At 41.8% G+C, this 13,360-nt stretch overlaps 1 protein-coding gene across 2 annotated transcripts in view; it reads left to right on the top strand.

Moving 5' to 3' along the window:
- Window positions 1-13,360, top strand: part of cpm (carboxypeptidase M) — a 64,330-nt gene that overhangs the window by 19,313 nt on the left and 31,657 nt on the right. For both annotated transcript variants that reach the window (XM_072674126.1, XM_072674125.1), the window contains exon 3: window positions 4,235-4,332. In XM_072674126.1, the coding sequence (XP_072530227.1) occupies window positions 4,235-4,332 (98 nt within the window). The remainder of the gene's footprint in view (window positions 1-4,234; window positions 4,333-13,360) is intronic.

The following is a 13,360-nucleotide window of genomic DNA, read 5'->3' as shown; positions in this document are numbered from 1 at the left end:
ATTCACCCTAATGAGAGACTGTAGCTCCTCCTCCTCAGTGTATATCACAATACCTACATTTAGAGCGTTATTAATATTCACCCTAATGAGAGACTGTAGCTCCTCCTCCTCAGTGTATATCACAATACCTACATTTAGAGCGTTATTAATATTCACCCTAATGAGAGACTGTAGCTCCTCCTCCTCAGTGTATATCACAATACCTACATTTAGAGCGTTATTAATATTCACCCTAATGAGAGACTGTAGCTCCTCCTCCTCAGTGTATATCACAATACCTACATTTAGAGCGTTATTAATATTCACCCTAATGAGAGACTGTAGCTCCTCCTCCTCAGTGTATATCACAATACCTACATTTAGAGCGTTATTAATATTCACCCTAATGAGAGACTGTAGCTCCTCCTCCTCAGTGTATATCACAATACCTACATTTAGAGCGTTATTAATATTCACCCTAATGAGAGACTGTAGCTCCTCCTCCTCAGTGTATATCACAATACCTACATTTAGAGCGTTATTAATATTCACCCTAATGAGAGACTGTAGCTCCTCCTCCTCAGTGTATATCACAATACCTACATTTAGAGCGTTATTAATATTCACCCTAATGAGAGACTGTAGCTCCTCCTCCTCAGTGTATATCACAATACCTACATTTAGAGCGTTATTAATATTCACCCTAATGAGAGACTGTAGCTCCTCCTCCTCAGTGTATATCACAATACCTACATTTAGAACATCATTAATATTCACCCTAATGAGAGACTGTAGCTCCTCCTCCTCAGTGTATATCACAATACCTACATTTAGAGCGTTATTAATTATTATTCACCCTAATGAGAGACTGTAGCTCCTCCTCCTCAGTGTATATCACAATACCTACATTTAGAGCGTTATTAATATTCACCCTAATGAGAGACTGTAGTTCCTCCTCCTTAGTGTATATCACAGTACCTACATTTAGAGCGTTATTAATATTCACCCTAATGAGAGACTGTAGCTCCGCCTCCTCAGTGTATATCACAATACCTACATTTAGAGCGTTATTAATATTCACCCTAATGAGAGACTGTAGCTCCGCCTCCTCAGTGTATATCACAATACCTACATTTAGAGCGTTATTAATATTCACCCTAATGAGAGACTGTAGCTTCGCCTCCTTAGTGTATATCACAGTACCTACATTTAGAGCGTTATTAATATTCACCCTAATGAGAGACTGTAGCTCCTCCTCCTCAGTGTATATCACAATACCTACATTTAGAGCGTTATTAATATTCACCCTAATGAGAGACTGTAGCTCCTCCTCCTCAGTGTATATCACAATACCTACATTTAGAGCGTCATTAATATTCACCCTAATGAGGGACTGTAGCTCCTCCTCCTCAGTGTATATCACAATACCTACATTTAGAGTGTTATTAATATTCACCCTAATGAGAGACTGTAGCTCCTCCTCCTCAGTGTATATCACAATACCTACATTTAGAGCATCATTAATATTCACCCTAATGAGAGACTGTAGCTCCTCCTCCTCAGTGTATATCACAATACCTACATTTAGAGCGTTATTAATTATTATTCACCCTAATGAGAGACTGTAGCTCCTCCTCCTCAGTGTATATCACAGTACCTACATTTAGAGCGTTATTAATATTCACCCTAATGAGAGACTGTAGCTCCGCCTCCTCAGTGTATATCACAATACCTACATTTAGAGCGTTATTAATATTCACCCTAATGAGAGACTGTAGCTCCGCCTCCTCAGTGTATATCACAATACCTACATTTAGAGCGTTATTAATATTCACCCTAATGAGAGACTGTAGCTTTGCCTCCTCAGTGTATATCACAGTACCTACATTTAGAGCGTTATTAATATTCACCCTAATGAGAGACTGTAGCTCCGCCTCCTCAGTGTATATCACAATACCTACATTTAGAGCGTTATTAATATTCACCCTAATGAGAGACTGTAGCTCCGCCTCCTCAGTGTATATCACAATACCTACATTTAGAGCGTTATTAATATTCACCCTAATGAGAGACTGTAGCTTTGCCTCCTCAGTGTATATCACAGTACCTACATTTAGAGCGTTATTAATATTCACCCTAATGAGAGACTGTAGCTCCTCCTCCTCAGTGTATATCACAGTACCTACATTTAGAGCGTTATTAATATTCACCCTAATGAGAGAGTGTAGCTCCTCCTCCTCAGTGTATATCACAATACCTACATTTAGAGCGTTATTAATATTCACCCTAATGAGAGACTGTAGCTCCGCCTCCTCAGTGTATATCACAATACCTACATTTAGAGCGTCATTAATATTCACCCTAATGAGAGACTGTAGCTCCGCCTCCTCAGTGTATATCACAATACCTACATTTAGAGCGTTATTAATATTCACCCTAATGAGAGACTGTAGCTCCTCCTCCTCAGTGTATATCACAGTACCTACATTTAGAGCGTTATTAATATTCACCCTAATGAGAGAGTGTAGCTCCTCCTCCGTTATTAATATTCACCCTAATGAGAGACTGTAGCTCCGCCTCCTCAGTGTATATCACAATACCTACATTTAGAGCATTATTAATATTCACCCTAATGAGAGACTGTAGCTCCTCCTCCTCAGTGTATATCACAATACCTACATTTAGAGCCTTATTAATATTCACCCTAATGAGAGACTGTAGCTCCTCCTCCTCAGTGTATATCACAATACCTACATTTAGAGCCTTATTAATATTCACCCTAATGAGAGACTGTAGCTCCTCCTCCTCAGTGTATATCACAATACCTACATTTAGAGTGTGTTATGAGTGGCTGTAGCTCCGCCTCCTCAGTGTATATCACAATACCTACATTTAGAGTGTGTTATGAGTGGCTGTAGCTCCACCTCCTCAGTGTATATCACAATACCTACATTTAGAGTGTGTTATGAGTGGCTGTAGCTCCGCCTCCTCAGTGTATATCACAATACCTACATTTAGAGCGTTATTAATATTCACCCTAATGAGAGACTGTAGCTCCGCCTCCTCAGTGTATATCACAATACCTACATTTAGAGCGTTATTAATATTCACCCTAATGAGAGACTGTAGCTTCGCCTCCTTAGTGTATATCACAGTACCTACATTTAGAGCGTTATTAATATTCACCCTAATGAGAGACTGTAGCTCCGCCTCCTCAGTGTATATCACAATACCTACATTTAGAGCGTTATTAATATTCACCCTAATGAGAGACTGTAGCTCCTCCTCCTCAGTGTATATCACAATACCTACATTTAGAGCATTATTAATATTCACCCTAATGAGAGACTGTAGCTCCTCCTCCTCAGTGTATATCACAATACCTACATTTAGAGCCTTATTAATATTCACCCTAATGAGAGACTGTAGCTCCTCCTCCTCAGTGTATATCACAATACCTACATTTAGAGCGTTATTAATATTCACCCTAATGAGAGACTGTAGCTCCTTCTCCTCAGTGTATATCACAATACCTACATTTAGAGTGTGTTATGAGTGGCTGTAGCTCCGCCTCCTCAGTGTATATCACAATACCTACATTTAGAGTGTGTTATGAGTGGCTGTAGCTCCGCCTCCTCAGTGTATATCACAATACCTACATTTAGAGTGTGTTATGAGTGGCTGTAGCTCCGCCTCCTCAGTGTATATCACAATACCTACATTTAGAGTGTGTTATGAGTGGCTGTAGCTCCGCCTCCTCAGTGTATATCACAATACCTACATTTAGAGTGTGTTATGAGTGGCTGTAGCTCCGCCTCCTCAGTGTATATCACAATACCTACATTTAGAGTGTGTTATGAGTGGCTGTAGCTCCGCCTCCTCAGTGTATATCACAATACCTACATTTAGAGTGTGTTATGAGTGGCTGTAGCTCCGCCTCCTCAGTGTATATCACAATACCTACCTTTAGAGTGTGTTATGAGTGGCTGTAACTCAGTAAAGCTCAGTCATGGATGAATGGGCGGATGAATGAATGAATGAGTGGCAGCAGAGGGCTTGGGGCCCGGGTTGCCAGGTGCTCTCCAAACTGCGCTGAGACATTATTTACTCATCTTATTGAATAGATTGGGAACAGTGAGACAGTAATCATGTGTTGAGCACAAAGGCCCGCTGACTTTTGTGCTGAACCCGATTCAGTGGGCAGTGCTGGGGGGATCTGACTGCTAAAGACCGGGTGTTTGTGTTTGTTTTGCAGGCAGAGAGCTGTGGGTGTTAATTCTGGGTCAGAATCCCAGACAGCACCGCACCGGCATTCCAGAATTCAAATACGTTGGCAACATGCATGGCAATGAGGTGAGTCACACACACACACACACACACACATCACCAAACATTTTTGTTTTCATCACTTATCAGGACTTTTGGAATAAAACATCCCATCATACAAAATCACAAATCGGCCATAACATTAAAACTACCCTGATGATCTAGTTCCAGTGGCTCCTGTCAAGGGGTGGAGCTACATTATTAGGCAGCGAGTGAACAGTTCAGTCAGCTCTTGAAGGTGATGGAGGTGCTGAAGCAGGAGAAATGGACACTTTGACAAGAACCAAGCTGTGAGGTTCTAGACAATAACTGGGTCAGAACATCTCCAGAACATCAGGCATCAGGGCTTGTGGGGGGTGTTTCTGGTATGCAGTGGTCAGTTCCTACATGATGGCCTTGATGGGTCAGAGCTTCAGAGCTGTTTTGGTGGCAGGAGGGGCACCTACTCAATATTAGGCAGGTGGTTGTAATGTTGTGGCTAATCATTGCATATGTGTATGTGTAAATATCTATATATAATTATATGAGGCTACTATTCCCCATATCTGTTCTAATGGTGCTGTCCAACAAAAAAACCTTGTATCTCCATTTTTGACGTTTTTCACTTTTTGACATAATGTGAATCTAGCGGTTGTTTTTCACATTGTATCAGAATTTCTTGATGAACGGACCAATAGAAATGCTCCAAAATGACCTGGAATAAGATCTTTTTACTTTGACTTCCATTGAAGGTTAAGATGTTTTTTCCCTCCTCATGTAAAGTCTCAATTATGGATATATGATATATGTATATATATGCAAAAAAAAAAAAAAAAGAATTTTCCCACCTTAATCTGAACAAAAATAAAATAAAATGCTTTTATAAAAATATTCTTTAGATCTTTTTTGTTTACATAAGTTAAAATCCACGAATAAGTAATATAGGTACGTCTCTATGAGTAACAGTCATATATGTAGTATATGTAGGATCCCTTCAGACCCACGGAAGACGAGCGTCCAGGCTGTTTTCCGTCCGGCACTGGACCCAGTGGTCGAACGAACTTCCTCTGGGTGTCCAAAGCGCTCTGTCTTCAAACCCGGACTGAAGACCCTTCTCTTCTGAGAGTACTTGGGCGAAGAGTAGAGTATTATGGTCTCCATAGTGACCATATTGATCTTTGAATTTTAGTCTATTCAGACTAGCTGAGGTTCTTCTTGAGTAAACAGTGAAGCTCTTTTGTAAGTCGCTCTGGATTAGAACGTCTGCTAAATGCCTTCAGTGTAAATGTAAATATTATTATGATAGTTGCCTCTATGGTTACTGAACCCGTTCTCTCTTTCTTCTTAATAATGTTCTGCACGGTTGTTTGGTATAATCACGATTAGTCGAGGCCAGTGACTGTCCTCCTCCGCCGTATAATGGTTTCCTTGTCCTTCATTGTTTTCTCATTTCCTTACAGTCCTCATGTTGACAGACAACAAACACAGACTCCAGAGATCCCCAAAGACTAGATGGACAGTGTGTCCCAGTTATGATGTCTATATAGATGTAACAGTATATACATCTATAATATATGTAGTAAAATATCGCTGCTGTCCAATGAAAAACATGAATCTCAATTATTGTCTGTTTTTATTTTTCCTCTGTTGAGCCCTATAGCTGCTCTGTAGACTGTGTTATTAATTCTAGATGAATGGACCAATAGAAATGCTCCAAAATGACCAAAATGTCTTTTCACATTGACTTCCATTGAAAGTGAGGAAGGTTTTTTGCTCCTGGAAATTTGCCATTTTGGACATTCGTTTTTCATTGGACAGAGACAATATAGTCTAAATTTGTTCTCCATACATTTTTCACATATATAATATTCATATATTTAATATTCACCTGTCCTAACAGTGCTGTCCCACAAAAATGCTTGCATCTCCATTTTTGTCGTTTTTCATCTTCTGACAGTTGTTCTTTTTGTTGTGTCAGAATTTGATGATGGACGGACCAATAGAATGTTCAAAATGACCTGGAATAGGTCATTGACTTTTTAACATTGACTTTCATTGAAGGTTAAGATGTTTTTTTATTTATTTATTTCTTCTATAAAGCTGCAGAGAAAAAGATTACTGCTTATAATCCAAATGTCAGGAAAATAAATAAATAAATAATTTTGCTTTTTTAGTATAAAAAGTATTTGAGCTTTTATAAAAGTGTATTACAGTATTTTGTTGGCGCTGTAGGTTTTGAAAATCATGAAAATTCAGAAAATGAGCAAAATACTCAACACACCAGTCAGCTATACCTTGCCAGTATTGTATTTGTGTGTATATATATATTTATATATATATATATATATATACACACACACAATTCTACTGGAGACCACTGTGTTCAGTAATGCTGTTCAGGGTCAGAGGAGCGCTCTGGACGTTTGCTCCTGTTTTTCAGACACCAAAAACAGGCCTTCAGTCAAAGTCGGTATTGCGTGAGAGTTCCTCTGGAATGGGGCTAAATTTGGACTGGGTGAGGGTGTGTGCTCTGGGTTTTACAAGCGCACGAGTGTGTTTTCTTCTGGGTCCGTTTGAAGTGCAGGAGAAAGCAGACGTTACCACCAGAAACATCCTGGAGCTCAGAGAGGAGCGCTGGAGTGGGATCGTTAGCGGCGAATCAGTGGAGGGTGTTTTTCCAGCCTCGTTTTAGATCTTTAAACAAACAAAACAATGACAGTTTTTTTAATGATCATTTCATTCATTGGAGGAAAAAAGGGTCCCCTACTGTTCCTGTGTGAAAAAGTAATTGCACTCACCCTAGTTTCCCATTCCCTTCACCTATACTCTAACTCAGCCAGTAGCTCGCAAGCTCTTCACAGGGGTCATCAGGTAAGCATCTCCCTTCATCAGTGTTTCCACTGAATCAATCAATCCCTCAGAAGGTGAGGTCCACAGTGAGGTCTGGCATCCCAGAGCCACCCCATCCACATATCACTGAACCAACTGTAGACCTACCCTGACCTCCCTGGTAAGGCCACAGCCCCACTTGGCACTGTTGTGATCATTCCTGCGTTGCTTCATAGCTGCCCTCAGCACACAGCCTCTGAACATGCCTTCAGCTTGTGAGGATTTGGGCTGGAGTTCGGGTGGCTTCCGCTTTGCGGTAGGAAGCCAGTCCCCCCTCTGAGATGTGGAGCCAGGAATGATAGATTAAAATGATAGATTAGGGTTAAGGGTGGAGGTGGCGGGTGGTGGAGGGCTGCACAGACTTGTTGTAGACATGCGAACAAGGCAGAGATGGAATTTATAAGTTGGTATTTATAAGGAGGGGCTTCAGGCATGTTCCTCCCCCCAAAATATAGTTATTCCACAACTCCACTTATTAAAGCAGATCAGTCATCTCTGAGGATCTGGCATTTGTGAGAGCCATTCTCTCAAAAATGGGGAACATTGGAAGGGTTGCAAGCCATTGCTAACCAAGAGGGACATAACAGCCCTTTAAATACCATAAGACATCTTGATGACCCCCAAACTGTTTGGTATAATGTTCTGCAAAGTGAACTTTTTGAAAGACGGGGTCCTTTTTTAAACCTTGACTCAAGCTACCACAGCATTCCACAATACGAACAGCATTCCAGCTGTCAAACATGGTGGTGGTTGTGTGATAGTGTGCCTGGATGCTTTGCTGCTTCAGTGCCTGGACAACTTACAATAAGTGACTTAGCAAGAAATGCTGCTCTAGACCAGAAATACTGCAGGAGAACAGCACACACTAAAAAAGTTTGCGGACACCCCTTCTAATGAATGCATTCAGCTACTTTAAGTTGGACCCATTGCACACACGGCTTGTCTAGGCAATAGAATAGGACTCTCTGGAGCAGATAGTAGTGGTTGGTGTGGTGCACCAGATAACACCACTGCCTACCAGTTAGCTACCACACCACGTGGGGGACTGGGGTTCGATTCCTGGTGCTGAGCTACACCAATAAGAGTCCTTGGGCAAGACTCCTAACACTGCATTGGCCCACTTCTGTGATATGAGTGAACCTTGTAAGTCATTCTTGATAAGAGCACCAGCTAAAGGCCGTAAATGTAAATGTAATAAACATGAACAATGGGCTAGAGGGGTATAAAGCCCCCCAGCAAGAACTGTGTTCTCTGGAATGATGGTGGTGCTCCTTCCGATACTTTTGGGAAGCCTTCCATGGACAGTAAAAACCCTTTGGTTTTGGAAGAAACCACGATTGAGCAGGTGTCCAAGTACTTTTGTCAATTAACTTAAATAACATTTTACATTGTTTTGAGCTGTCTAGCAATTTTTATTTTTTTTTATTGGCTTGAGTTCCATTGAGATGCCGTGTCAGGACATTTAGGATGCATGCCTTTGGGTGCTGCTTTACCTTTCCCCAAATTACTGGAGAATAAACATGTGCCTACATTTAGATCCAAGTCACCAGCACTGTGGACCTGTATCCACCTTAATCACAGGAAGACATTAGAACATTAGGTAATTGGACTAATTTACATTAGTCTAATCTTGCGTGACATTACATAATCACAAACAACCAGCATCTGTAGTATTCATGGTGAAGCCAGGTGTGGTAGACAGACATTACCGCTTCACCTGTTGTGCACAATGCACACACAGAGAAACTGAGCAATGATGCATGAATGGCTGAGAGAAGCAGGGTGGGGGTTTGAAGGAAAGGGTAGAAATGGAAGAGAGAGAGAGAGGTGTAATGTGATACGAGCTAGTTTAGTTAGCCTGTAGCTCATTGGAAATGGCACAGGATTTTTTTGGAAAGTGTAGATTTCTGTAGAACTCTGGGAAGTTAATCTGTGGCTCCTCAGGACCCCCCATGTAAATTTACAAAGCATGTCTTAAGGCTAACATGTTTCCGCCCTTTCTTCTAGTCTCAGCAGCCTAGAGAGCTAAGACTAAAGCTATAGCTAAAGCTAAACCTGGTGAGCTAAAGCTCGAGCCGCGACTCGGGTACCATCCGCCTTGCGTGCCCAGTCATCCCTCACATCCGGCACCCATTGCCTCTACACTTCTTCACAAAAATGTAGTGGCTGGGTGGCAGGACAGATGGTCGGTAGGTCCTGACCCACCACTGTAGCCGGGGAAATCCGCGGCCCACCGCTATACGTACTTCGACCTACCGACATGGTGCATAGTCACCCCTTGCCACATGATGACAGGGCACATGGGGCACAAGGGGAAGCCGTTTCCCTAATCGAGGCTTAAGCTTGTATCTCTATATGGGTCAGTATACCCTAACAATATGTACTTACTGTACTGTGTCGCCATGGTAATGTTGCATTGTTACATTTTGCTATTATGTTAGATTAACACAACATCCTTTTGATTTTTTCTCTTTTGGTCAATAAATGTATCACAGCTGTCCAGCAGACTAAAGCACCGCCACATGATCCGAGAATCGCTGGTTTCGAATCCCAGGTTATGCTGCTTGCCATCAGCAGCCAGAGTCAGAGAGAGCACAATAGGCCTTGCTCTCTCAGGGGTGGGTTGATGCCAGATCCTCCCTACATCACTCCTAGTGAGATGTGGGTCAGCACAGGCATCTGTTACGAAAATGTCTCAAAGCCTACAGTGTGATCAAGCCCAGTAAGGCATTCTGCACCAGCATATTTGTAAATTAGTAGATATCAGCTGACTGATTAGTAGGCCGTCCTGCATATTTGAGACTGGTTGATAATAACACACGCCAATGAGCCATTTAGTCCCAGAACTAGATAAGACATGTTTATTTAGTTAAGGACGTTCTGCATATTTGGAGTGTGTAGGAGCTTTGGATGTGGCTCATGTACACAAGGTTGAAGTAAGCCTGAAATAGCACACGGTTATGAGTCATGAGTTATTTTAGTACAAGAACAAGATGATACACATTCAGGAAATCCAGCACTGTGAGACAATTCCTGGAAAAACTCCAAGTAAAAAAGTAAAAGGGAACAGTAACAACAGTAGGAGCTGTAGTACTGTAGGAAGAGGTACAGGGTATGATACTGTAGCACCATGTCATCTAGTAAGGTGAACTATAGTACTGTATAATATGCATACATGTGCTGTAGAACTGTAGGAGCAGGGGTGTAGTTCTGTAGAACTGTAGATAGGAGTATATTGCTGCCAGAGTACATGTGTAATAGTGTAGTACGCTCGAAGATGGATGGTAATGCTGTAGTACTGTACGAGCTGGTGCATAGTGCTGTAGTACTGTAGGTTCAGGTTTTTGTAGTATTGTAGTACTGCAGAGGCAGGTGTTGTAGTATTGTAGTGCTACAGATGCAGGTGTTGTAGTATTGTAGTACTGTAGAGGCAGGTGTTGTAGTATTGTAGTGCTACAGAGGCAGGTGTTGTAGTATTGTAGTACTGTAGAGGCAGGTGTTGTAGTATTGTAGTGCTACAGATGCAGGTGTTGTAGTATTGTAGTACTGTAGAGGCAGGTGTTGTAGTATTGTAGTGCTACAGAGGCAGGTGTTGTAGTATTGTAGTACTGTAGAGGCAGGTGTTGTAGTATTGTAGTGCTACAGATGCAGGTGTTGTAGTATTGTAGTACTGCAGAGGCAGGTGTTGTAGTATTGTAGTGCTACAGATGCAGGTGTTGTAGTATTGTAGTACTGCAGAGGCAGGTGTTGTAGTATTGTAGTGCTATAGAGGCAGGTGTTGTAGTATTGTAGTACTGTAGAGGCAGGTATTGTAGTACTACACAGGCAGGTGTTGTAGTATTGTAGATATTGTAGTACTGTAGAGGCAGGTATTGTAGTACTGTAGAGGCAGGTATTGTAGTACTGTAGAGGCAGGTGTTGTAGTAATGTAGAGGCTGGTGTATGATGCATGGTACTGTAGTACACTAGGTGTAGGTGTTTGGTACTGTTGTACTGTATGAGCAGATGTGTACTACCATACCATAACCACTACCATAATACTTTAGAATCAGGATTGTAGTGCTGTAGTACTGTAGGTTCAGGTGTTTTAGTACTTTAGAAGCAGGTGGGTAGAACCCTCAGAGCAGAAGTGTAGTACTTTAGTACTGCATGAGCAGGTGCATGGTACTATACTACTCTAGGTATAGGTTGTATTGCTGGTGTACTCGATGTGTAGTTCTGTGGGAGTGTGTATGACTGCCGTACTGCAAGAACCGTTGTATAGTTTTCTAGTACTGCAGTGTTTGGTGTGTAGTACTATAGTACGGTGTAAGCAGGTGTACAGCACTGTAGTTTTATAGGAGATAATACTGTCCATAATACTGTAGTATTGTACAGAGAGGTGTATACTCATCTAGTACCACAGTGGCAGGTGTACAAGACTGTAGTACTGGACTAAAAAGAGATGTATATGACTGTAGTACAGTTGAACCAGGTCTATAGTACGTATTGTAGTTCAGAAGGTGATGATTTGTCAACAGGTGTACAGCACTGTAGTTTCATAGGAGAAGGTTTATGGTACTGTAGTATTGTACAGAGGTGTATACTCATCTGGTACCGCAGTGGCAGGTGTAGAAGACTGTAGTACTGGGCTATGGGACACTGTAGAAAGAGATGCAAATGCCTGTGGTACTGTAGGACTGGATATACAGTATTTACAGTGGAGTTTGGGGCGAGCCAAGAAGTTCTTCCCTAAGCTGTATTCACTGATCGTCAGCAGTAATTCATGAGCCACTTTTAATGATTCAATATACAACTGGTTTCATGACTCCTCAGCACTTTTCTACTTGGAGGTCTTTCCTGATGAGAAATTAATTGGAAGGCCAATTTTAGAGGCAGGGAGTAAAAGCTTACAGCGCGTGAATTAAAGCTGATGGTGGATTTTTAAATGGTTCTGGACGACAAAGCAAAGAGCTTCCTTATAATCTCCACATACATTATTAATGTGGACGTTTATCTCCTCACCTCATGAAAACCTTTTGTCTTTTTGATCATATTTAAACGCCTGGACGTTTGATCATCATGTGATCAGCACTGAGAGACGGAGGTGATCTGACTAAACTCACACACCTGAAAAAAAGTTTAACCCCCCCCCCTCATTTATTGCTCCTTCAGAAGTGTAGAATCAGACTCAGCTGCAGAACATCAGCTGCAGATGATCAGAACATGGTTGGAGAGGATTATTCTGGAGGAGTCTGGAGTCTTATTTAAACCTCAGACTTTAGTCTGGCCAGATCCAGAGAGCTCTCTGAGGCCATCAGAAAGAAGGGTGGAGGTGCAGATGATCAGAACATGGTTGGAGAGGATGATTCTGGAGGAGTCTGGAGTCTTATTTAAACCTCAGACATTTAGTCTGCTCTGATCTTGATTGAAGTTGGTGAAGTGAGGGGTGGAGAAGATCACCATGACCAGATCCAGAGAGCTCTCTGAGGCCTTCAGAAAGAAGGGTGGAGATGCAGAGGAGTCTATTAGAAATCTATTAGAAATAAGACGTTTCACCATTTGCCAACATGTTCAGCCAGGTCAGGACGTCCCAGCAAGTTCAGCCAGAGAGCAGAGCAGCCCTCAAGATGAGTAAAGAAGACTCTAACAGTCTTAAAATATTAAAGTACAACATCTACCATCAGGAAGAGAATACCTGCACAGGTTTAGGCCCCCCTCAATCAGGCCTCAGTTGCTAATATATCCCCCCTTAGTCTGGTTTACTCTGTGAATCTGATCCACAGCAGACCTAGAGACTCTTCGAGCAAGATCTGAGGCCTTAAAGTTGACAGTAGCACGGAGAAAAGGACGTGATAAAAGGATCAGATAAGTCTAAATGCCTGCGCTTGCATCTTGATAAGATTCAGCCTGTCAGCTTCCAGCACCGGAAACACACACATTCAGTTAATCACACAGACGATACAACCACTACAACCTCTATGTCGCATAGTAACATAAAAGAAGTGTGTGTGTAAACATGGCGGAAAGGTTATCCCCCCCACCCCCCCACGCGTCTACATGAGTGCCCTGTCAGCTTCAAAGCACCTTCAGGTAAAACTAACAGCGTGGAAAATACCGTCCAAGAAAAGATGCCAAGAAAACAGAACACTGCACTATATGGACAAAAGTATTGGGACACCTGCTCTATTCATTCCATTGCTTCTTC

This window comes from Salminus brasiliensis, chromosome 2 (assembly GCF_030463535.1).
Source record: "Salminus brasiliensis chromosome 2, fSalBra1.hap2, whole genome shotgun sequence".
Lineage (NCBI taxonomy): Eukaryota > Metazoa > Chordata > Actinopteri > Characiformes > Bryconidae > Salminus > Salminus brasiliensis.
The sequence above is the reverse complement of the archived record's forward strand: the minus strand, read 5'-3'. Positions and strand labels throughout refer to the sequence as shown.